The sequence below is a fragment of the Podarcis erhardii genome, assembly GCF_964252035.2.
Source record: "Podarcis erhardii genome assembly, chromosome: 10".
In the NCBI taxonomy this organism is placed as follows: Eukaryota; Metazoa; Chordata; class Lepidosauria; order Squamata; family Lacertidae; genus Podarcis; species Podarcis erhardii.
The window spans coordinates 25,210,076-25,236,303 of record NC_138500.1 but is presented as its reverse complement, the minus strand read 5'-3'; the positions used below and the strand labels follow the sequence as shown (position 1 = coordinate 25,236,303).

At 43.0% G+C, this 26,228-nt stretch overlaps 2 protein-coding genes and 1 long non-coding RNA gene across 4 annotated transcripts in view; 1 reads left to right on the top strand and 2 right to left on the bottom strand.

Annotated features, from left to right (window-relative positions):
• The window catches only part of CHST11 (carbohydrate sulfotransferase 11), a 224,627-nt gene extending 204,352 nt beyond the window's left edge, over positions 1-20,275 (bottom strand). The window contains exons 1-2 of one of the 2 annotated variants that reach the window (XM_081879273.1): positions 20,255-20,275; positions 6,331-6,475 (exon numbers count right to left, since the gene is read on the bottom strand). The gene's annotated coding sequence lies outside the window, so the exon portion shown is untranslated. Of the gene's footprint in view, positions 1-6,330; positions 6,476-8,284; positions 8,304-20,254 lie in introns of those variants that run through there. The other variant, XM_081879274.1, reaches the window with a different exon arrangement.
• Positions 6,982-15,231, top strand: LOC309351535. The gene is made up of 3 exons (XR_014160894.1): positions 6,982-7,126; positions 14,716-14,824; positions 15,109-15,231. It is a non-coding gene; the product is annotated as an uncharacterized lncRNA (long non-coding RNA).
• A 4,087-nt stretch (positions 20,276-24,362) lies between the features above and the next one.
• The window catches only part of TXNRD1 (thioredoxin reductase 1), a 31,315-nt gene continuing 29,449 nt past the window's right edge, over positions 24,363-26,228 (bottom strand). Inside the window, exon 14 of the mRNA XM_081879266.1 lies at positions 24,363-25,697. Coding sequence (XP_081735392.1) covers positions 25,635-25,697 — 63 coding nt within the window. The 3' untranslated portion in view covers positions 24,363-25,634. The remainder of the gene's footprint in view (positions 25,698-26,228) is intronic.

The following is a 26,228-nucleotide window of genomic DNA, read 5'->3' as shown; positions in this document are numbered from 1 at the left end:
CCTATGACCCTCCCGATGTTGTTGGACTCCAACTCCTGTCACCCACAGCCAGGTTGGCCAATGGTCAAGGACTGTGGAAATTGTAGAACAAAAACAACAAGTTCTCCATCCCTCATGTATACTGAAGACTGTACACTACACACACACACACACACACACACTGAGAGTGTGGAGTAGTGCTTAGACTCTTGGACTAGGATGGGATGTTTGCGGTGCCAGACCTTGGCATCTCAAATTTCAGTGGCACCCTGTGCAACACCAAAATTCAGCATGCACCCCTGCCTCTTGCCCTCTGTTGGACTTCATAGTTGTAGCACCTGCTGTGGCACTCCAGAAGCTTCGCACCCAGTGCAACTGAACCTGTCACACTCCCCCTGCCTTTGGTAATGGAAGTAAACCCACAATGCCTACAATATACAGTGGTACCTCGGGTTAAGAACTTAATTCATTCCAGACAGTGGGGTAGCGTGGGTTGTCAGCACCCGGGGCAAGGCAAGTAATTTGCACCCCCTAACCCGTGGATTTTAGTAGGGGCAGAGAGCTGCTAGTGCGAGCGAGCGCCCCCCCCGAAGTTGTGCCCGGTGCGGATGGCCCCCCCTGCACCCCCCACGCTACGCCACTGATTCCAGAGGTCCGTGCTTAACCTGAAACTGTTCTTAACCTAATGGGGCCTCCTGCTGCCGCTGCGCCGCTGGAGCATGATTTCTGTTCTCATCCTGAAGCAAAGTTCTTAACCCGAGATACTATTTCTGGGTTAGCGGAGTCTGTAACCTGAAGAGTATGTAACCTGAAGCATATGTAACCTGAGGTACCACTGTATTACCTGAATCAGTGTGGGGTGATACACAGAGAAGCTACCTCTTATTCATCACTGATTCCTCTCTTTTAATGACTACTGGTTGGTAAAGTAGATCTCTTCCTTTGAGGTTTTACTTCCTTTCTGCGCCTCCTAGTCCTGCACACCCACTGCAATATATTTTCCAAATGCAAAAAATGAGGAGACCCTGTTTTAAATCTCCATTCAGCTATACGGCTGAGAGCTTGGGCCAGTGATGATCTCTTAGCCAAATCTACCTCACAGGATTGTTCTGAGGACAAAATGGAGAGGGGGCAGGAGAGGGAGAGAACCATATATGCCAGCTTGACCTCCTGGGAAGAAAAGTAGGGTATAAGTACACTTAGAGGAAGTAAACAAAAAGTGCTTGCTAATAAGCACCTAGGCTAATGTTTGGTTATCAGAGCAGACTATATACATTACATCACCAGGCAGAGACTTGGATATTTTACATCAGCAGGCAAAGGCATTTAATATATGGAGGGATCAAGTGAAACAAAAAGAGTTATATCTCACCCCCATGCTTTGTTTTGCTTTAAAGACAAACCGTTATTGAGATTGATGCATATGGTTTCTTGAGCCATTGCTAGCCAGGTTCTCACAGTCAGCTGGATAATCTTGCAAGCTAAACCTCAGTACACAAATTGATCACAGGCAAATATGCTTCTTAAACATGTTTTCTTAGTGTGTGTATGTGGGGGGGGGGGAGAGAATGAGATCAAAAGCATTCTGGGGCCGAAATCCAGTTTAAGCCCCATTGAACTGTTGATACTTTAGAAACTTGGATTAGTTAGTGGAAAGTTTAGCAGTTATTTAGCTAAATGTGAATATTTTTGGTGATTGTTCTTATTAATCAAACAGTTTAGGGGGGAAATAATTTTGATGTTTTTGTTAGCTAGCTGGTGTGGATATAAATGTTAACTGATGAAATTTCTCAAATGGATTTTGTACATGTATTATTTCTACTGTATCTATCTATCAATATATAGCTCTGTATTGTTTACTGTTTCTGTGTGCTGCTCTGAGCATATCTATAGGAAAGTGACTGGTAGATAAGCATGTTGTTGTTGTTGTTGTTGTTGTTGTTTAGTCGTTTAGTCGTGTCCGACTCTTCGTGACCCCATGGACCAGAGCACGCCAGGCACTTCTGTCTTCCACTGCCTCCTGCAGTTTGGTCAAACTCATGAGGGTAGCTTCGAGAACACTATCCAACCATCTCATCCTCTGTCGTCCCCTTCTCCTTGTGCCCTCCATCTTTCCCAACATCAGGGTCTTTTCCAGGGAGTCTTCTCTTCTCATGAGGTGGCCAAAGTATTGGAGCCTCAGCTTCACGATCTGTCCTTCCAGTGAGCACTCAGGGCTGATTTCCTTAAGAATGGATAGGTTTGTTCTTCTTGCAGTCCATCTTGCAGTCCATGCAGATGGACTTGCAGATAAGCATACCACTACTAATAATGTTTAAAACATAGTAAGGTAAAAGGTAAAAAGGTAAAGGACTCCTGGACAGTTAAGTCCAGTCAAATGCGACTTTTGGAGTTGCTAATTTCGCTTTTCAGGCTGAGGGAGCCGGCGTTTGTCCACAGACAGCTTTCTGAGTCATGGCCAGCATGACTAAACCACTTCTGGAACAACGGGACACCATGACGAATGCCAGAGCACACAGAAACGTCATTTAAAACATAGCAACTCCCTGGAACTTTCTTCTGTGTGGACATGCATAGGGTTTCACTGTGATTTGAACTTCCTCATTAGGGTTCCTGTCTGCTTAGGTTCAGATTATTGAGAAATTCTCTACTCACTCGCTGATGTCAAGTATTCTTAGAAATAAATCCTATCTGTGAAGACTCTTAGAAATTTGTCTTCTCTGTCAACAGAATACTTTGAGCTGGCTTTGCTGATACAGGACCTAACATGTTTATGGTTTGACATGAAGGAATGTAGAAAAATCATAACTTCCTCAAGCTACGTTATCATGACAGATTCTTGGGAGTGGGGGGATCCAGAGAGCTTGATCTTTTGATACACTGAAATCCTTCATGGGGTTTTTTCCCATGAACAAAACCAGCGATATATGCATCCTATCCACACAAAAAACATTGCAGCAGATCGAATGAACAAACAAGATTGGAGCAGAATACTATGAGTTGAAAAGACAAGTGGGGAAGTTTCTCCATTGCACCCATTTCAACAGAGGCTCATTTATTAGTTGTTACATTTGGAAAGCACACCAGGATATCAAATCTAATTTGAGCCCAGACTAGTCAAAATACACACACACACACAGAGAGAGAGAGAGAGAGGGGGGGGGGCAGAGGCACCAGGGTACAGACTAAACTGCTTGCCAAACTCTGACATAGTTTGCTGCTCTTTCTTGATTCACAAAGTGCTTTTTTGCCATTTTTTCCATTGCAATTTGCCAGTCCAGGACAACTTTTGCAGTTTGAAGTTGTTGGAATAAGGGTAATTGAAATATGGTTTCACAGAGGAGCCAAGACAGCTGCTCCGAATGCCACTCCAACTATGCCAGCTCTAACCTGATTGCAATTAATTTGAGTTCACTCTTACCCAATAAATGGCCAAATTCCTTCTTGAGGCTAGGAAACTGTTCCAATATTGGGGACCTAACTTTCACACAAAACGTTTCTTATATTTCACCAGCTAGGGGTTGCTATTCTCATGTCACAGTGTAACATGGGCAGAACTAGACATGATGCAAAACCGATCTTTGGAGTTGCAAAACCACAATAAAAAACTGCAGCACTGTGACTCAAACCCTCTCCCATCTTTGCCTACTTGACAGGAATGCTGTCACTGCATTTTCCTGAAAACAGCTGTCAATGAAGTGCCTTAGTGTATGGTAAGGCGGGGTATTCCAGAGATTGTGAAACTACAACTCTCATCATCCCTGGCCTTGCTGGACCTGCAAATTTGTTGGCATGGCATTTTGTTGTCTATAATAGACACCAGCTAGTATATGTCTCCATAGGAGGCCTTTCAGCAACGAAAGCGAGAGGTGGTCTCACAATATGACCCCTTACTTCCCAGGCTCTTTTCCACTGCGTTTTTATAAATGACTCTAGAAGAATGAAGACTGCAGCAGCTCACTTGATGAAGGCAGAAATCCTGCACATGATTACCTGGAAGTAAGGACACACACACACACACTTTGGGAGGAAACATGGAGTTATAAATTTAATCAGTCAATAAATACATTGATGTATGTGAATTAGGACGAAGAAAACCTTGCAGTCCAGTTCCATCACATGATGCTGCCTGTATCACTAGATGCTACAGGAGAAGGTGAAAGAAGAAGATCAGACATGGGGCTGCCATTTTAGGAGGCAGCCATGTCTTGTTCTGGCCCTAGAATGCAAGATCTGCAGTGAGTTAATTGCTATGTTTAAGAAAACCCTGCTATTTATTATTCATCAAGCGACTCCATTAGCAAACTGCTTTACAATCTTTCTTATGTTCTTCCTTCCAAGGATGTGTTGGAAACACTGTGCCCACCCCAAACTCCAAAAGGTCATATTTCCATGAAACAGAACTCTATAAATGCAAATAATTGAGTCATTTCCTGCTTCTACTAACATGAAACTTCTTCCCCTCCTATCTGCTGAATAAAATGTACAGGTAGGTAATACTAAGTGAACTTTCAAGCCAAGGAAGAGTAAGGATGAATCACAGTAAGATCTCATGGAATAATATAAACCCACATTTCTGTAATGAGTTCCGGCATCACTTCACACATTACGTCCAGCCAGTAGCATTGCAAAGCATGATGCATTAAAGTGGGTAAGTTATATAACCACCAAGGTGGCTCCGGAAATCCTTGTTTTGAAGTGTCCTTAGGACTGGGATTATCACATCCTTTTTTTATGAGTACTGAAGGTCTTAGCTGTCTTAGCAGTGAGATCGTCCCCATCCTAGGTATGCCCAATGGAAGGGCTGATTACACCTTTTGGGGTAGACGTTTGATACCCAAGATAGAACATGCACTATGCATTTTGGAGAGGGGGAGTCAGGACCATACAAGTATGAAAGGAGGGGAGTCAGCACAGGGTTGAGGAATAGAAGAATACATCCAATCTCTGGGAAGCCAGAATTAATCATAAATATTCCCTATTCCCTATTATTACTGGCTGGTTATATGTCAAATGCATGGATCGTGAAGGGAAGACAGCTGTAAAGTTCCAAGAGGCAACATAGAGTTCTTCTTCTGTGTAATTTTTAATTTATTTCTCTAAATGAAAAACATATTTATATTGCCCTTTCAAGGTGCTTCACAACAACATGCTTGTGGCCTGTAAAATAAAGGAATGAATCCTCATGTCTTGTGGAGAAGGTAGCATGCTCATCTTTGGATAAATGACATAAAATGTAGGTTTCTAGGAAGCCATCTTATACAGAATCCATCTAGCTCAGGATTGTCAGTCAGCAAATTGTCCTGGGCCTACTTTGCCTCTTCATCTAAAACCTCAGGAAGCCATTGCCATTGAGAACAAACGAGGAAAGGGGAACATGTGGCCTTCTAGATATTTGCTGGACTACAACTCCCATCATCCTTTACCATTGGCCATGCTGGCTGGGGCAAGTTGGAATTAACAATATCAAGAGGGGCGAAGATTCCTCAACCCTGGAGTAGACAGCAATGTACTAGATGGACTAGTGGTTTAAACTGACATAATGCAGCTTCCCAGATCAAAAGTATACTGTATCTGCAAAACGTGACAAGTCATTGTTACAAAATGGAAATGCCAGGCCTGTTATCTTGATAAACCATGTTAACAGGCTGTCGATCATGCTTCTGACAGGGCAGAGACTTTGAGATGCCACAATTTACAAGCAAAGTGTAAACACTGAGCTGTGAAAATTGTAACAGCAGGTGCTACATGCATTTCTATATCAGTAAATATCAAGTAGCTCCCACTTGGAAGGAAGAGAGAGAGAGAATGAAAGGTAGACAGGAGACCAGCCCTCATCTCAGAGGAAAATCATTGGAGACTGCACACAGCTCTGCCTGTTTTGATACACACTTGGGGATGTCAAAGAAATCCAACAGAAACAGGCTCTAGAGAAGAAATTGCTTATGTTCACTTATTTGTCCCATGTTTGGAATGGAAATCAATCCAGCAAATACAATAAGGATTTGCTGCTATTGCAGCTTTCATTCTGCAGATGATATGTATTTGATTGCATCCCCCTCTTTCCTTTACATTGAAATGAATGGGATGGAATTACATAATGACCATGCTAATTTCCTTTTTTAATGTTTATGTAACTTGTTTTAAACTGTTTTTAATTTTGTATGGCTCCTGACATGTTGTGACCCACTCTAAGACCTTGGAATGAAAGGTGGATAAAATAAATAAATACACAGCTCAACAAGATAGGAGGCTGGAACAGGACGGGGGAGATTCAAGCTCAAAATTCATCTCTGATTTGAAGCTCACTGAGTGAAATTAGGCAAGTCATTATTTCCGAGCCTAACCTACCTCACAGGGTTGTTGTGATGATGAAAGCATAGAGAAGAATGTGTACTACTCTGAATTTCATGGTAGAAGAACAGGACGCAGATGTGCCATAATAGTTTCAACCACCAGCTGCCAGGAAATGAAACGAGGAAGATACTTGCTTCTGCTGGAATGTAAATTAAAATATTTACATGTTACACTTTGTTCTAAAACTAGACCCTCAAGACAGCTAGCAACAAAATAGAAACAGGAATTAATAAGCAATATAATTCTTACAACCTAAGCTGCAGCAGAAATAACGAACAAGTAGTGCAAGTACGACCCCCCCTCCCAGGCCATCTTGTGCATTGTTAATGGGGGGGGTTATGTTTATTATTAAAATTATAATGGGTCAGTGCATCTGGCTGTTAACCAGAAGTTTGGTGGGTAGAGGCCACCCGGGGATGGCTGTTGGACAGAATCCCTACATTGCCGGGGCTTGGGCTAGATGATCCTCCTGGTCCCTTTGAATCAGAGTTGCCAGGTCAGGAGCATCACAGGGTCCAAACCTGAGGCTTTAGGGACTGCCCCTGGTGATGTCACAGATGCATTCCTTTGCAATGTCATAGGGCAGAACCTGGAGATGGAGGTTAATTGGAAGAAGGTAGAGCAGAGCTACCCCCGCCCTGAGTGCCTATGCTGCAATTTGCTGCCAACTCCTGCCAGGTTGAAACTTTGCAAGCTGCATGCACAGTCTTCTTATTATTAGTAGTTTTTATTAGTATTAGCACTCTGGGCCACCTGGGAATTCAAGCCCTCCATTTGCCACGCAAACTTAGTGAATTCAGGCCAGACCTGGAGGTCTGGCAACCTTAGTAGGCTTTCATTATTTAAGAGGAAGAAAGCAGTCTTCTATCAGTTATAGCATTTTATAGAAGTGTTTTTTTCATGAAATGATAGAACATAGCTGGGGAGGGAGAGGCGGAGACTTGCAGCACCATGGCTCTTTGGAAGTAATTCCCACTGTGCTCATTTGGCCTTACAGTTCTCTTGTGGATGTTTCGTTTATGTCTTCCTGCTCAGAACAAGACCTTCCAAAAAGGCAAAATCACTCTCTTTCTGCTCAAGTTGTGTACTGTTTGGTTCACTTTGTTCTGTAAACATTGACCAGGATTTTCTCTCTGCTTTATTCAAGTGTCGGTGCTAACAGGGCCACCATTTTTCCCTGCCTCCCTTCCGCCCCCCCCCCCTTGCCTAGCAGGCTGCTGGGAAAGGAACAGAACATTCTCACTGGAAGTCTGAGCTTGCAGAGGGCTTTTGAAATCAGGCCAAAGCCTCTGTAGAATTAGGCTGAGGGCGGCAGGAAGCCCTCAGGTCGCCCACCTTTGCTTCAAGCCGTGTCAGTTGCATCCTTTAACCAGGGACACCTTATGAGCAGATAGATGATAGATATAGATGATAGATAGATAGATAGATAGATAGATAGATAGATAGATAGATGATAGATAGATAGATAGATGATAGATAGATAGATAGATAGATAGATAGATAGATAGATAGATAGATAGATGATAGATAGATAGATAGTTAACCAGGTTTTTTTTAAAAAAAAAAAAAGCCGCTAAGAAGAAATGCAGACAGTAATACCGTTTTAGAAGAGGCAATCTCCTTGCATTCCCTCACAGAGAAAGGAATGCCTCTTCTAAGATATGGAATATGGAAGCACCATCTAAAAACAATCTTATTTTTTTAATTGGTTTTCTTTAATTAATTGAAAACCCCAATAGGAATTACAGCTAAATTAGAGAAATAACACTTGTTTCCACTTCACCCCAACTAAATAACATCATAACTGTTGACAAATATTATTATTGACAAATAATAATTGGTTATTATTATTTATTAGATTTATGTCCTGCCCTTCATTCAAAGATCTCAGGGTGATCTTTACAACATCAAAACAAAACAAAACAAAACGGAATATTATTTTTATTACTGGTAAATAAGAAGTCAATGTAAGGAATAGCAGGGAACAACCCTCGTCCATCTGCTGAAATTGTATTGATGCTTTCCTGTCATACAAAGGAAGCCTTTGTCTTTCGTCACCTGCTGTGGAGCGGAGGTTTCGCAGCAGAAGCCGGGATGAAAATCAAACAGGAGAAGCTGTGGACAGTGAGGGGAGAGAAATAAGGATGGAGAGGGGGAAAGAGTGTAGTTTTCAGGCTAAGGTGTCATCACCCTTCTTGGCTGTGATGCTCTCTTCAAACTCACACAGCAAATAATTAAGTTCTGGTGTCTGAAAATGTGGTGCTATGCTTAATTTATATTTTGCTCAGCTTGTGGTTATCCTTCTGGCAGAGACTAGCAGGTGACAATACACCACATACACGCTACTCTTCCTGGGGAAATAAGAAAATAGACCCCTCAGGTGGCCATAAGTGACATTTGCTGTAGTAGTGAGAGAAATGTAGATCGTTGTTTTTTTTTTGTGGCATTCTCTGCATCCTACACCCTTACAGCGAAAAGGTCACCTCAAGATAGCCTTTGTTTAGTGCAAAGGCTACATACCTATTCAGACAGGAGTTCCTTGGGTATTTTGAACCATTCCCCCTTCCATTTGACAGGTCATTTGATATACCACTCGGTGTGGGTGAATCTGTCCATTTTGGTTTCTCTTGGTTCTTTATTTTTGCAGATTCCTCATTTTTCTCCCAAGGAGCTCAAGGTGGCATATATAGTTCTGCTTCCCATTTTATCCTCACAACAACCCAGTGAAGTAGTTACAGATAGGTAGCCGTGTTGGTCTGCCATAGTCAAAACAAAAAATTCCTTCCAGTAGCACCTTAAAGACCAACTAAGTTAGTTCTAGGTATGAGCTTTCGTGTGCATGCACACTTCTTCAGATACACTCAGTGAAGTAGGTTAGGCTGAGAGACAATGACAGGCCCAAGGTCACCCAGCGAGCTTCATAGCTGAGCCCTGGTGATTCAAACCCTGGTCTCCCAGGTCATAGTCCAACACACCAACACTGTCTCTCTTTGTAAAATTCACAGATGTGTGAATTTGGGAGGATATCTGTGTTTCAGTTTGTGTATTGTTTCAGAACATGCAAGTTGGGTAGGGTCAGGTCAGCTTTAAATGTGAAGTGAATTGAATGTCTCCCCCATCTCCATCTTTGAGTAAGCCTATTGGATACAGCACAGCTTGCTTCTGGGTAGGCTTTCATAGGCCATAACAAAGGGTAGGGGCATAGCTTAGGGGTAGAGCATATAGGTTGCAAGTTCAATCCCTGACATTTCAAAGCAGAGCTGGGAGAGACCTTGACTGAAAGATTACTGTGTTTCAGTTCGTGTACAGTGGTACCTCGGGTTAAGTACTTAATTCGTTCCGGAGGTCTGTACTTAACCTGAAACTGTTCTTAACCTGAAGCACCACTTTAGCTAATGGGGCCTCCTGCTGCCGCCACGCCGCCGGAGCACGATTTCTGTTCTTATCCTGAAGCAAAGTTCTTAACCTGAAGCACTATTTCTGGGTTAGCGGAGTCTGTAACCTGAAGCGTCTGTAACCTGAAGCGTATGTAACCCGAGGTACCACTGTACTGTTTTAGAAAGTGCAAATTAGGTAAAAGCACCTTTATATGTGAAGTGGATCGAATTTCTACCCCACTTTTCTCAATTTCTTTACTTTTATACTCCAAGGCATATTCTTCACAGAATGCATTTGTACAAATAAGGTGTAATTAGCCTTACCCATCAGATAATGGTTGACCTTCTGTTGCTTCTGTGCAGATTCAATGTGTACACTCAGCGTGGTTCAAGGTTGAGTGAAATTGTGAGCAAAGACACACAAATAGAGAAACACCTCCCCAAACAACATAAAGACAAAAGGTCCCCATCGAGGTAACTAGCTCCTTCAGCTCTGACTTTGCTGTGTTAAACCGAGCATTTGTGGAGAATAAGCAGGCCCACTTGTGGCAAACCTGATTTATTCCAGAGGAAGGAAGGAAGGAAAACACGAAGTGAAATGCTGAGGATTGGAAATCTTTTGTTGGAATGGAGAATGAGAGCTAAGGTGACAACAGGGGTTGACAAATCTGTCAGTTTGGGTTTTTCAATTTCAAATCTTAGGCTTGTCATATTTCAAAAAGTGGAAGTCTGGACACAAAACTTGTTGAGCTTTTTAAGCAAAATAACAAATAACATTTTAAAGCTGTTTTTGAGGGAAATGGCCAATATGGCTGGATTTCCCCAAACGATTTCTGCCTGGACACAGCTTCTGACTACAGTTTTCTGGGTATGTCAGGGAAATTCTGGACGTATGGCAACCCTACTAATCTTCAATTTAGTTCTCCACATTGCCATAGCCATTTGCATTTTTTTTACAAAAAATAAAATTCACAGGAAAATTTGTCAACATTTTAGTTGGAATTTCTCCTAATAATCAATCAATCATTTTTTGGTGTGCTGCATTTCCAAAGTTAATGCCATGCTCAAGGCAGCTTACAACGTATAAAAAATTTCCGAGGCGGCTTCCTGTTTGAGTTTTCCATACATTTCGAGGCTTGCGTATTGAGTTTTCTGTTTTTGAACGTTTTGGAAGTCGAATGGTCTTCCGGAATGAATTACGTTTGAAAACAAAGGTACCACTGTATATGCATTTTCATGCACACTTTCCCACAATATATGCATTTTTGTACATGTTCATGGTTGGGGAAGCACCGTCTCAAAATCTGAAAACATGAATTTCAAAGGATAGCTGTGCTTCAGTTTGCTGTTTGTTCCAGACGTGCGTAATGGGTAGTTAACAGGCAAACAAAAGTGAATTCATCCCTCATCCCTAGTTAATAACAGGCACAATCTGATGATGTGAAAAGCCTCAAGCGCCACACAGGGCAAGCAGCTCAAAGTAACTGTTGTGGGGAAGGCCCTGTGGAGCCTATAACAAGGGCTAGGATGCTTTACAGCCTGAGGTAAAGACTAGACACTGGATCATTCAGAAGCTACCAAGAATGCCTACTGACACTAGGGTTGAGCCAAGATTTCTCTGAATTTATTTTTCCAGTGGTTTCTTTTCTTTTCTTTTTCTTTCCTCCCACCCCTAGAAAACAACCCACTTTTGCAGAGTTTTCTCACCCAAAATTCTGAGCATTTATTTGTAGTGACTGAGCTTTGCTCCCCCCACCCACAAAAAACCCACCCCTGGGCGATGCTATGACTGTGCAGCATTCAAAATGGCAGCCAGACTTCCAATGCAGTAGTTGTTGTTGCTGCTGGAGGAGGAGGGTGGGACTTACGGAAAAAGAAAGAAGCTTTCCTTTTCCCCCTGCTAACGATGAGCTCCACCACTCCTGAGAAACATTTCCCCTAATTCATGATGATGATGATAAGGTATCATATAGTGCAGATGTGTATGTCCTTGCAAGACATAATTGATCATTTATAGTCCCACTGTGACTTCGTGGGTAAAGCCAACAGAGATTCACTTGTCCACTGCTATATTTTCTGTCCTTAGGTACCTTAAAAGCTACTCAGTTCTGTTATGTACTGCTTAACATATATTTGGAGCACCACCTAATGGAGGCATGTGGAATGAACAATTAGATATCTTAGATATGAACAATTAGAGAAAATGAAAGTTATTCTTATTGCCTCTCTCTCTCTCTCTCTCTCTCTCTCTCTCTCTCTCTCACACACACACACACACACACACACACACACCACATTCATATAATAGTAACAACCATTCCCACGGAATGTGATGTTAAGCTCCTAACCTCCAATATTTCACAAATGAAAATACGCTGCTACACTACAGCTGCAATCATCCCTGACCATTGACCATGTTGGCTGGAGCTGGGGGGAAAAATGAACATCAGACATAGACTGTTCTTTATATTACAGTTACATAAATATTAAATGCGCAAACACCTTAGGTTGCATCCAGCGCTGCTGTTCCACTAATGCAGCAGACTTTGGCTTGAAAAGCACAACTTTCCCCTTCTCCCCTTTGGAAGCCCCCTCCCCTGGGCACCCTCAAAATCTGCTCCAGGAGTTTGGAGGGCACATTTTGAGAGAGGGGAGGAAGGAGAAGTCCTGTTGTGCAAGTAGAACTCTGCACATGCAGCACTGGATATATATAACCTGTCACTATTAAATCATTAACAGGCCAATTCTAATATGCATTATTACAATGTTTGCAATATTTCAAAGACCATAAACTCAAAGGAACCCCCAGTCTTTGACTTCTTGTATATAACCACTTCGAGGAGGGTAATAAAACGCTCCAAATCTTTATCTGGATCCTGAACAAACTAATATTCAATAATAACCAATTAAACTCTTCCGCTCACATCCCTTTTCTGGCCCCAGGTCAAAAATCTGACTCACTCTTCAATCTACCATTTAATTATTTTTCCATGTGTAACTAACAATGTAAACTTACCCTGGTCAATTAGTATATCAAATTATTTATGTCAAGTTCTCCAGTGAGTATGCATACAAATTCTTTATTAGCTCAGGCATTTGTGATATTCCTTTCCTAGATAACAATTTTTCCTTTACCAGTGTTCATTTTCTTTCGTTACAAATTGCTGAAGGCACTTTGCCTGCTTCTCCCAGTATTCGTGACCCTGCAACAGCCTATCTGACAATGGCTTCTGAAGCAAGGGATGTTAGGTGTGATCGTAAGAGTTTCATTAAAATAAAATAAAAAATGTAACATTCCACCTTGCAGTGGATCTCATTATGCTTCTTACAGAATAGCTGCCACGAAAATGTATTTTACATTTTACTATCTAGATGGGTTGTAGGGGAGGGGAGAGAAAGGAAGCTTGAGCACATGGCTTCAGCGTTCCAAAATGCACTCCCAAATTCTCCCAAAAGGCAAGAAAAAGGGACAGAGACTGATGCAGTACAAGTACTAAGAAATTGGCTATGTTTCTGGTAAGCTGAAGCTTCTGTAAATTGGGCTTATCCATTGTGTGACTCTAGCAGGAGTTAAACACCCATAGTTTTTAAGAGGAGGGGGATCATAATAATTATGACCTATAGTGTTTAACACAGGGGTGCGGGTGGTGCTGTGGGTTAAACCAAAGAGCCTAGGACTTGCTGATCAGAAGGTTGGCGGTTCGAATCCCCACAACGGGGTGAGCTCCCCTTGCTCGGTCCCAGCTCCTGCCAACCTAGCAGTTCGAAAGCACGTCAAAGTGCAAGTAGATAAATAGGTACCACTCTGGCGGGAAGGTAAACGGCGTTTCCATGCGCTGCTCTGGTTCACCAGAAGCGGCTTAGTCATGCTGGCCACATGACCCGGAAGCTGTACACCGGCTCCCTCGGCCAATAAAGCGAGATGAGCGCCACAACCCCAGAGTCAGTCACAACTGGACCTAATGGTCAGGGGTCCCTTTACCTTTACTATAGTGCTTAACTCCAACTAGACTGAGCAAAATTTAGCCAAGGAATAGTGAAGCGATCTATGTAGGAGATGTAAGGCACCTAACACAAATTTACTTCATGTGTCGCAAGAATGTTCTGCAATCTGGACTTTCTGGGAATAGAAAAGCGCCCTAGGTTACCATCTTCCAATGGACCCAGTTGTAATACTGTTTGAGGATCTCAAGAGCACCATACCACAGGAGGGTACTGAAATGGCATCTCACTTATCAACAGCAGCTAAAATTTCTCAAAACTGGGGGGGACGGGGGGACGGGACACCACATCATTATTGTTTGATTCTTGGTTATCTAAAGTTTAGGAGATATTTAATATAGAAAAAATAGCAAATTTGATAAGAGAAGGCATTCAAAAGAACAATAAATGGAGTCTGTTTATCCGCTTCTAGAATGATATACTGCAAGATTTAATTAATCTGTGCTCATTATTAGAGGATATATATTCATATATATTCATGTATTCATATGGAGCTGAGGCCCCAATACTTTGGCCACCTCATGAGAAGAGAAGACTCCCTGGAAAAGACCCTGATGTTGGGAAAGATGGAGGGCACAAGGAGAAGGGGACGACAGAGGACGAGATGGTTGGACAGTGTTCTCGAAGCTACAAACATGAGTCTGACCAAACTGCGGGAGGCAGCGGAAGACAGAAGTGCCTGGCGTGCTCTGGTCCATGGGGTCACGAAGAGTCGGACACGACTAAATGACTAAACAACAACAACAACAACAACAACAACAACAACAACAACAACAACAACAATTCATATTTGTCTACAGCTTAATATTGTGATGATTATTACAATACCGTTTTCTCTTTGTAATAATCTTTTCTATTTTCAAGAAGGTAGCACATGGGAATCCAAGCGTGGCAGGGAGTATTTCAGGGCAAAGTCTGTTTATTCATACAAGGAGCTCAGTAAATATCCTCTCTGTTAGGCACTAGGTGCCATAGCAAATGAATGAACTGTCTGTCCCAGATATTTATCCAAAGCCACAGTTCAGGAGGAACCTCAAGCAGATGTTCTGTGGGTCATGCCTAGGGTACTTTGCCAGTAGCAGAGAGGACCTTCTTCATTGCCTACCAAGGTACTATTGGACCCCTGAAAGGGTGTTACCAGCATCCTCACTGGGTGGAGAAAACATCCTATCCAGTTTTGTTTCCTTGGGGTTGGAACAAAAGAAAAAGTAGCTTTGGAAGCAGGAAAAGGCAGTAAGTCAACAAAGGGTGCGGTTGGGGAGGGAATGTTTTAAAAGCCCTCTGTTAACTTCAGGCTGTTTACAGTAATGCAGCAGTACAGCGGTTAACTTTTCCAAGCTTGACGTGCTTCTATTTGCAAAAACTAAATTTAATCATTTCTTCCGCACTGCAGTCGTTCAAGAGCAAGGAGTGTGGAAATTTGGAGAGCATCAAGCCAACATAAATTGCCCACCAGACCTGTGATCCTCTATACTGTGCAACAGTTTGGAAAAGTTATCCAGACCCTTTCCCACTCCTATGTAATTAAAAATCTACAAATAGAACAAAGTTTCAGACACTACTTCTGGATTATTAATTTTTTGTACTGTAGCCCGTATTTGTTGATGCTCTGTGGTTTGGTGGTTAGAGTATTGCACCAGGAGGGGAATCTGAGGTCCAAATCCTCACTCAGCAATTGGGGGGGGGCGGCTTTGGGTCAGTTGCCATCTCTTAGAAATGATTAAATTTAGTTTTTGCAAATAGAAGCACATCGCAAGGTTGTTGTAAGGCTAAACTAGGAGGGCAAAGACCATGCTGAGCTGTATCGACCTCCTGCAGGCAATTAATATAACTTTAATCTTATCTAGAACACTATAGGATCCTAACTAGTGAGTTCAGCTCAGAACATCATTAGTAAAAAGCATATTTGACCCACTTCTTATGTCCACCAGACCTGTGATCCTCTTCTCATGTCCGAGGAGCAATTGAGCACACCCACACAATACAAAGAAAAGGCAGGAACCAAAATGCAGCCATCCTTCAAAAATTTGTACTTCTCCGAATTTTGCAACGCAGTCCTCCAGCCAAGTAACGTGTTCAAAAATGAACATACTAGTGTAAAGTGTGCATAAAAGCGCATTCGTTAGTGAAAATAACATGCAAAAATGCGCTGTCTTGGGAAAATTGCTTTTTTAAAATGTGTATAGTAGGCAAAATTGCATACAAAAGGTGTATATGTGCAGTGTGCATAAATTCACACTCAAATGCTGATGAATTCTCATGAAGACTTTAGAAATAATAATAATTGCAAATTAGTATGGAAATGTAGAGAACTGAATAGAAGACGGAGTGGGTGAGTGACAAACAGAAATGCATAGATTTGCCCTTCTTGACTTCTTGACACCCTGTCTTGACACCCTGGGGCCCTGGGTGACCAAGCACCCACAAAATTCCCCATGAAGGGGACAGGCACCCACAAATTTTGGTGCCAGGGCCATGCACACTGCATGGCACCCACAGCCCTGTTCACCCACAGTTGCAGGGCTAAGCTGGCACTCCTGCTCACAGGTGACAATTACAAGCGACATTGTAGAAGCATGGGCTGCTTGGAGCTTAGGAAGGGGAACTGGAGACACAGGTCCCACTGCTTTTGTGTGATACTGCAGTGAAGTAGTGTCAGCCTTGATACCATTAATCATGAGAACCAACAATACAGGGAGCTGCACAGCCTGCATTAATGATATTTGTTTTAGCTTTCTCATGAGCCTTAAGACAGCATATTCATATGTGGAACAGTGAGTGGGCAATGTAAACCAGTTGTAAACAAGCCATAGGCATTAGATCATCTCTGCCACATGAGAGGCAAAGCAATTGCCTAAATACGTATTTTCCCTTCCTAATTCCTCCACCAGGGAGTCTTCTAAATAAGTATCTTCGAAGCTATATTGCATTGCACAGGGATGCAGGGAATATCATGTTGGCATCCGCAATGTATGCAATAAACAATAAACAGTGGAATAAAATGAATAAATTCATCTTCCAGGGACCTGCCTATATTCATATTCCAGCTGACTGCAGACTGATGAAGCCGCTTGAGGAGACAATAAAGTCAAACGCATTGGTGTCGTAGCCTTCACAGATTAGAAGGTACAAATGAGTCTTGCTTGGGAATTGCTTTATGCACCTTCTTCTAAATTAGCAATGCTTTTTTAGAAGAAGAAAAAAATATCCAAATGGCTTTTGTCTGAAAAAAATGGTTTCCAAACCATTTTTAATCAGAAAAATTGGAAACAAAGTTTGAGCTAATTCATATCCCCTCTTTCCCCATTACCTATTTTTCCAGCAGGGGTGGAAAAAGACATCCCAGTATGGGTGGGAGCTACAGCTCAGTCTGTTCTGCATACAGGCTCAGTCCTTGCCATCTAAGGTGGCTGTTTATGCATCATAAGAAAAGGGAAGGAACTGCAATACTGTACCCACAAAAAAGTGATCAAAGGGGGACACCGATTTTCAAAGAATTTTCATATTCTAATTTATAGGTGTGAACACAGATATAGAAATAAATCACTATCGTTTCAATAGAAATGCAGTACATCACCCAGTAGTGGGAAAACTGGCATTGGTTCTCATAAAACGAGTATAGTGGTACCTCGGGTTACATACACTTCAGGTTACAGACTCCGTTATCCCAGAAATACTACCTCAGGTTAAGAACCTTGCTTCAGGATGAGAACAGAAATCGTGCAGCAGTGGTGCAGCAGCATCAGGAGGCCCCATTAGCCAAAGTGGTGCTTCAGGTTAAGAACTGTTTCAGGTTAAGAATGGACCTCCAGAACGAATTAAGTACATAACCAGAGGTACCACTGTAGTTGTATCATGCATAGTCTCAAAAGCTATCAAATCTAGATTCTAACCATTATCTTTCCTTTGTTAGGGTATGCTAATCTTGTCACAATTGTGACTTCGTTGGCACAAGAGGTAGTGATGACCACTTTAATTTGGTGTGATGGGGGATCCTCCAGATGTTGATAGAGTCCAACCCCCATCGCCTCAGCCAGCATGGCCAACGGACAGCAATGAGGAGAGATCTAGTCCATCAACATTTGGAGGACCACAGTTTCCTCATCTCCAAATCAGACAAATGAATGGAGAATAGGTTTGGCAGTGCTTACTAGCCATGACGGCTATATGGCAGCATGTCTCTGAACACCACTTGCTGGGGAGCAAAAACAAACAAGGCTATTGCCCTTATGCCCCACTTGTGAGATTCCCAAATGCATTTGGCTGCTGCGAGAAGCAGGATGCTGAAATTTGGTCTGATCCAGCAAGGGTTATTATACACACACACCCCGCCAACTGTGCAGAGGTTTCCGTACTTACTGACTCTGCCATCCCAAAAATGAACAAATACCAACAGTGTTTGCACAGAGTGAAAAAGAAAAGGTGTGTCATTGTGAGTGTGTGAGTGTGTGTGTAGGCAGCATGCCAAGAACAGTGTCTGCCTCCAGGTATGTCCCATGTGCCCGTTATAATGTTTAATTAATCCCTGTCTTTTTAAATCCAGGAATGAAATAATTTATGGAATGAGGTTTGGATCACATTGTTCTTGAGCAGTGTCCTTGACTCATAATATTGCTTTATAACCTGTCTTTCCCATTCTCCAGGGCAAGCAAGCATTCAGCATTCTGAATTTCCTGTCCTTTTCATCTTTTCTAGTCTCTCTCACAGGGTTTTAAATTTTTGTAAGTTAATAAATAAACAAACTAGAACAGAGAACATAGCTTGCTGGCTGCAAAGCAATTTTTTTCCTGCTTGAATGGAAAAGGCTTGATCATAGCCTAGAACATAACCACAGAGCAATAAAATCAGACTGATGACACATCCTGACACACCCTGGATTTTTGCAGATGAAATAAAAACACAAAGGGCAGCCTAGCTTTAGTACTTTTGGAATAATTAGCATACCAGAACACCAATTCTTGATATGCAACTGTCAACAGATCAGCCTAGGAGTAGCATTTTTCACTATGAATAATAATGCATTCTGTTTACATTTTGAATACTAATAGGGGGGTTTTCTTTCCTGAAAGTGTTGCACAGTATGCTACTTTAAATGTATGTTTAAATATTTCTATATCTAAAACTGTTCGTAATATCCATCAAAATTTCTGTTAGGCCAGTGGTGGGCCAGCTGTAGCTGTGGTGGACTGTAGCTGCCATGTCTTGGAGTGATACTGTGTTGGGGGCATTGTGGGAAATTAAAATGTGACTCAGGCTCAGCTGAGGGCATAGTTTCTTGATTCATTTGAACTGGGAAGCTATGATTACCAGTTTTGGAGTATGCCAGGATCAAAGAACTTCATATCATGGTTTAACATTGTGGTTTGTTTCAAAGCTAGTAACCATAGTTTCCCAGTTCAGATGAAACAGGAAACTATGGTTAATTGAAGGCTTCCTGGTTTATTTGCTTGTGTCATCAAGGAGTGAAGAGGTGTTGCGGGAAGGGAAATTGAGATATGCTTGCCTGAGTGCAACTCTTTTGTTTTGTTTCTCTACCATATCTTTCACCAGTGCCCAAGTGGGAGAACAGGGACTAGGTGGTTTGGAAGGGATGATTTCAAAATGAAATTAAAAAGGAAATGGGATGGTTAGGCAAGACTGAATTATGTCTGCCTGAAAAGAACTGGGTAGTACCTCAGATTTAAATTCCACTGAGTTCCACTGGGACTACTCCCAGGTGAGTAGCATTGCAGGGTTGCAGCTACAGCCTCACCTTACCAATGGCGTTAAAGAGAGAGAAATATTTGAATCAAACTTCTGTAGAGCTGGGGGAGGCTTGGAGGGGCACACAGAGAGGAAAGGGGAAACCCCATTGTGCAAGAAGGGACCCTTGTTCTGGCTTCTGCTAGCACACTGAGTTCGTTGAATCCAACCCTATACATTTAGGATCTATCTCTTGGCTGCAATCTATTTTAACTGATTTTAATATTCTATTGTTGTAGTTGACCCTGGGACGTCTGGCGAAGGACAGTAAGAAATATTACTATGACTGCTATTAATACGAAATCCATGTCATATGTGCTTGTGTGTTAAAAAAAAGCAGGTGCAGTTACTTTGTGCAAAAACCTATAAAAAGGTGTTTGCCTCAATGGAAAGATTTGCTATTAAAAATAATCAAATACAGGCTACATGCTGTTCCTTTGCTCAGTTTGCAACAGACTCTGCGTTCCAGGTGGGATAGTTTTGGAGGAAGTAGCTGACGTCCTAAATGCAGACGTTCCGTGCTGTGCTGACCCAGCAGATCCACCCAATAATTATAGAGGCAGAAGGAACCAAGAGACATCTAATCCTCAGTGCTGAGATGAGGCCATCCAGTCTTCCTCTCTTGATCATACTGTACAAGGGAAACCACTGATCACTCTGGGGCCAAATCTGGTTTCTTGAGTTGCACCTTGTACTATCCCTCTCCCCAAATTACACTTATGAGGCTGTGGCATACAGAGCCACGCCACTGCACTATCTAGCCCAGAATGGCGTATACCAGGGGTCAGCAAACTTACCACGCCTCGGGCCGGTGTCTCCAGCGCCGATCGTGCGGTGGGCCAGAGGGCGGGGGACTGCGTGCCCATACGTGTGCACACAAGCTATTTCCGGCACACTTCCGAGTCGGAGGAGCACCAGAAATAGCTTGTGTGCATGTGCACGACCTCCTCTGACCCGGATGTGTACCAGAAATAATGCTTGCACATGTGCACAAGCTATTTCTGGAGCTCCTCTGACCAGGAAGTGGGCAGCCGCACAGCGCAGCGCAGCGCCAGTAACAGCAGGCGGCAGGGGTTGCCGCGGGCCAGATAAAAAAGTCCCACAGGCCTTATCTGGCCCGCAGGCCTTAGTTTGGGGACCCCTGGCATATACTGAGTGGCGGAAACTTCCCCAGATCTCAGATAGCGAAGTCTTGCCTGAGATTCTCCTAACTATGCCAGGGATTGAACCAGGGGATTTCTGCATGTGAAACACCTGCTCTACTGTAAAAGGCAGAATAGGAAAACGGATGGGCACATACCCTCCAACATTCCTCAAGATGCAAATGGGGACATTTCCCTCAAAACTAACCCTCCTTGGCTCTCCATTTTTGTACCCTCACTCACAGAGCATTTCCTGTCAGAAGAAGGGAGAGTCCTACCACCACGGGACACAACACACATGCTTTCCACCACCCTGAGAAAACCCTTTAAACCTGATTTTTTATTTTATTCATTGGTAGATTAACAAAAAGAAAAATGTACACCAATAAATGTTAGAAAGGGGCAAGATTAGACGTGGACGAAGCACTGAAGATGTTGAACCTGGGCTGTCATAAACAAGCACCAGTTAGTTCAATGGAGATTACCTCAGGAAACCATGCATAGGATTGCAGTCATGATAAACCTAATAAACGGAGTATTATGCCAATTATGTCAGCACAGCTGCCTGAAGTTTTTATTATCTTTGGGGCATGGCTATGGGGCTGTCATGATGAGCTCCTGCTCTTCAAAATATGGCACTACATCAGATTTTGCTTGTATGATCACAGCTAGTTCTCATGGCAAGTTTTAGACTGGACAGTGGAAAGCCACTGAGTATTTCAATCAGACAGAAGAATGAGAAAGGCATGCATTTATAATAGCTACTAGGAGCAGATCACATTTCACATACAGGCGGCAGACTGACCAAAGAGGTCACGCTCACAACTGCTAATGATGAGTGGCTTAGAATTAATCTTGCAAAACGTGAATCTGGCCAGATAGCAACAAAGACTCCTAATTGACTTGCGGAGCTTGCTAAAATTGCTGAATTGCCATAAATGTGACATGAAATATCTTCAGAGAAATCTGGCTTGCATTCATTGGGGAAATTTTTTAAACATGTTAATATCTAATAAAATCAAGAGCAGGGCAGAATACAAATGCCATTTAATTTATTACATCTGGCGCCTCTCATTTGATTTGCTATCAAGTCTCTCTTTTGGCAGGCAAGAAAATTGTTCGAAGTGAAGGATAGTGCTGTGGCTTCACTCACAAAATGCACAGCAAATTTTTTCATCCCTTTTAGAAATAGTAATATTTGGAATGCTCCAAATATGCTACTTCTATTATATTTAAATTCAGTTAATTCAGTCTGAAAGTGCAAGTGGTTTAAATTTCCCAGTGAATTAAAGAGGCATCTATGTATTTAACACATATAGAACATAAATAAAAGGTATGTTGAATATGCACCATCATAACCTCCAAGCACTTGTCTCTACCATATGGAAAAGAGAGGTAAAGGAGAGAACAGCTCATGTACACTAAATAGGTGGGGGAGAGGGGAAATTTCAGCTGGGACAGCCTTACATGTAGCATCGCGAATCAGAATCGTAGAGTCAAAAGGGACCCCGAGGGTCATCTAAGTCCAAACCCCCACAATGCAGGAATCTCAACTAAAGTATCCATGACAGATGGCCATCCAACCTCTGCTTAAAAACTTCCAAGGAAGGGGAGTCCACAACCTCCTGAGGGAATCCATTCCACTGTCAAACAGTTCTTGGCATCAGAAAGTTCTTCTGATGTTTAGCCAGAACCTCCTTTGCTTGTAATTCCTGAAATTCCCTCTTGTACACCTGCGGACCTAAGAGCAGAGCTTCTGGATCAAGCAAAAGACCTGTCTGGAACAGCATCTTCTTTCTCAAAAGCAGGCCGAGAGCAAAAGCGTTTCCCCATGGCTGCTCCCCAACAACTAGTCTTCAAATCCCAGCAGAAGACTATAGACACCATGGAGCTACCACTGGTCCAATTTCTCCTCCACAGATTTCTCTATGCTTTTCACCCTAACCTACCTCACAGGTGTGTTGTGAGGATTAACCGTATGCCACCTTGAGCAACTTGGAAGAAAAAGGTGGGATTTGATGCAGTAAATAAATAGCAAGTATCTGTGGATATGATAACTAAACTTACCACGGACTGAGCCTATTAGGTCATATAATTACACAATCCTCATTACAGAGTAATTGTGGGCAAGCAGTGCTTTGTCGGTTAAGGCTTTTATTATTTCGTTTAGCAACCTTTATATGCCACTTAATTTTTTTTAAAAAAAGAAGTCTAAACAGCTCACAAAAATACTTGTAGATTTCCCGAAACTTGTATCTAAGGGCTCATCTACAAAGCTCCCGTTTTGAGCTCAGCCCTGTGCATACACAATCTGAGTCCAATTGAACTCAATGGACTCACCCCCAGCTCAATTATACATAGGATTGTGAACAAAAGCATTGTCCTGGAGCTCCAGCAGACCCAATGTGCACAATGAAGGCTTAAAAGGTTTTGTTTGTTTGTGTAAAGAACTATGTCAGTCAATCTATAAGATATTTGTTGAATTCCGTATTTATTACTAGGCCTACAAAATCTGCAGCTCAGCCAAATCGATTGATTACCAGAAAAGCTGTTAAAGAGATAGTCTCAGAATGGAACTGTTTGTAAGCTGCAGCTGCCAAATGGGTTAGGATCTGTAGCTAATCCACGATTTACACGACCTGCCTTTGTGGCAGAGGCTGTTGCTAGAGGCTCTTGCAAGAGGAAACAAGGTCTGGCTTGCTTAGAGCCGGGGGGGGGGGGGGAATCCAGATCACTGAGCAGGCAAGCTGTACCTTGTTAGATCAATACCTAGCCTGATAATGTGCTTTTTGCATTAGTGTGCTGTTTTGGATACAGCAGTGAGTGAGTGAGTATCCATCCCTGGTCAATCACTGACAACACCAATTTGTGCTATTGCCAGGTTTCTGACTACGTCTTTGTGGGTGCAGGTCTAGCAGTGGGATTGGACTTGTCCAGTGAGCAACTTTTTACATGCATGGTTCTTCACCCAGCTAAGAAAGGTTTGTGCACAAGTAATTGGCCCGCAATTGGATTAGGGTACATGGCTAATAGCCATAGCCCTCAAATACAGGACAGTTCCCAACCCCTTTCATTTAACATCAGTAAACTTCAGTATGAAGATGTAACGACAGCTGCCCATGGGAGATGGGCTTTGCTCCACTCTTCTCTCCAGGAGCACGGCATTATGGCAGGACCTATACAGTAGTCTTATAAACTTCTCTTGCTGCTCAACCTGTCTGGAGGATAAGGGGATCAGTGGCTACAAATCATGATGGCTACGTTCTAGCTCCACTGTTGGAAGCAGCATGCCTCTGTATTCCCGTTGCTGGAAATCTCATGTGGGAAGAGTGTTGTTGCTCTCAGGTTGTGCTTGTAGGCTTCCCACAAGCATCTGGCTGCTCTCTGCGAGAAAAGGATGCTGAACTAGGTGGGTCTCTGGGCTGATGCAGCAGAGCTCTGCTTATGTCCTTATAAGCAGACTACCTAGAGACTGCAAGGCACACAAATGCAGGCTCCTTCTCATTCGGAGGGTAACATGAATAAATAACTGGGTCCTTTAGAAAAACAGGCGCAAACATAGAACCAATATAAGTTGGGGACTTTGTTCAGCTGCTTCCACAGATCCCACAACTTCTCCAAATCACAGGTACAAGCTGGTGCAGTGAAGTAGATTTTAAAAGATCGTGCCCATTTCTAAAAGAGTTTTACTTTTTGCTTTCGTTAAGTACACATAAAGTACACAAAGTTTTATCAACAACAGTGGCAGTATTCAAGAAAACAGTTATAGGGTATCTCAAAATAGAATTTATGATCCAAATAGATTTTGTTTACGATCCATTATATACAAACAAACAGAAAGGTAGCTGTATGAAAAGGAAGGATTTCACTTGAGGAGGAATTCAACAATGTAGCTGACATCATAAAACCAAAACAAACCAATAACACCCCTTTCTCACAAACTTTAAATGGCCATAGAATGTTATCAGCGAAAGGCTTAGTTATAAATGTTTTTGCCAGGCACCTAAAGTTATGTAACAAAGGCGCCAGCCAGGTGAGCCTCCCTGGGGAGAGCAGTCCACAAGCGGGGAGCCATCCCAGAAAAGGCCTCTCGTGTTGCCACCCTCCAGACTCATGGAGGAGACACTTGAAGGAAGGCCTCATATGATGATGAGGATTGCAGGGTCCAGGTCAGTTCGTATGGGGAGATGCAGTCCTTGAGGTATTGCGGTCCTAAGCCATTTAACCATGTTGGTTAAAACCACCATTTAGAATTGGGCCTGGATGGGTGTAATATGCTCAGACCGTCTTGCCCCGGTGAGCAACCCGGCCACTGAATTCTGCACCAGCTGAAGTTTCTGAACTGTCACCAGAGGCAGCTCTACACAGAGCTCGTTGCAGTAATCTAACCTATCAGTGATGGGAGTATTTAATCTTTGATTTCTGGACTTAGGGGAGCCACACCAATCTGCAGCTCTGGGTAAAAAGAATAAAGGAAGAGAAGTGAAAAGAAGTTGCTTCTTAGAACTGTGCACTAAAAAATCCTTCACAGGCTTGGTTGTTCATTTCTGTACAAGTCTGGAGAGGCGATGCATTGCGTGCACCCCCCACAGAAGAGGGCTTGCAATGAGGCTGCTACATGCTGCAACTCTTGGGCTATTTCATAGCAACAATCTGAGGAAGTGGGGAAACAAACGGGAGGAACGCCTTCATTCCAGGAGAGGAAAAGTCTCAAGCTGTGCCAGCAAACTTTCCATCACTGCCTACCAGAAAAGGCTGGTTTTAGGCTGTGACTTCATGGAAGCATTCTGAGCAATGCTTTGCCAAACAGCAGCTTGATATGGGAGCCCAGCCCACTGTTGGATCCGTTGCCATAACATTCAGTCACCGCCAGGAACTAAGCAGTTCTTCACTCGCCCCGTCGACAGGGGCGGAGAGGTCATGGACGCATTGGCTGGTTCTTGCTTCCTAGACTGCTTTGCTTGGCCCTTCGGGAGTTAGCAACGGTGACGAACGCCAGTTTCTGGCAACGGGAGAACAGTGGGGGGGCTTAACCTCAGCATCCGGATTGGGTGATATCTCCACCTGACCGCTTCGTCACGGATAACGTGGTGAATATCTATAAAAGAAAGGAGGACGGGGGGAATAAAACAATTGGATAATGTCGGAGAGGACTTTTATGTTCATGTCAAAACTCAGGGCTACCCTCTGCCATTGGCTGACCCTAGGATGTGTGGTCTTGGAGAACCACTGCTAACAACTCAATGGATGTGAATCACAAGAGGGAAGGGGACCGCTGCATTGAGATCCTGCAGGCCTCCATTAGGCATGGCTGGCCACTGTGAGGACAGCCCACGGGTTAGATGGCCCTTTGAGCTGATCCAAGCTGGGCTCTTATAAATTCTAGACTTCTTTATTAGTGTGCATTATAAAGCTGCACCAGATGTTTGGGGATGGGAATGACACTCCACCATGCAGCACTTTTTCTACCCTCCATTATTGGAAGAGACGTTAAATTACACTGGATGCTCTTGCATCACAGCAGTCCCATTTTCCTGCCCTCTATCAAGGCTTCGGACCCAGCAAATTGAAAGACGAAGGGGAAGTCACGTGGCTTCCCACCACAAGTGCTTCTTATCGTTGTGCAGGA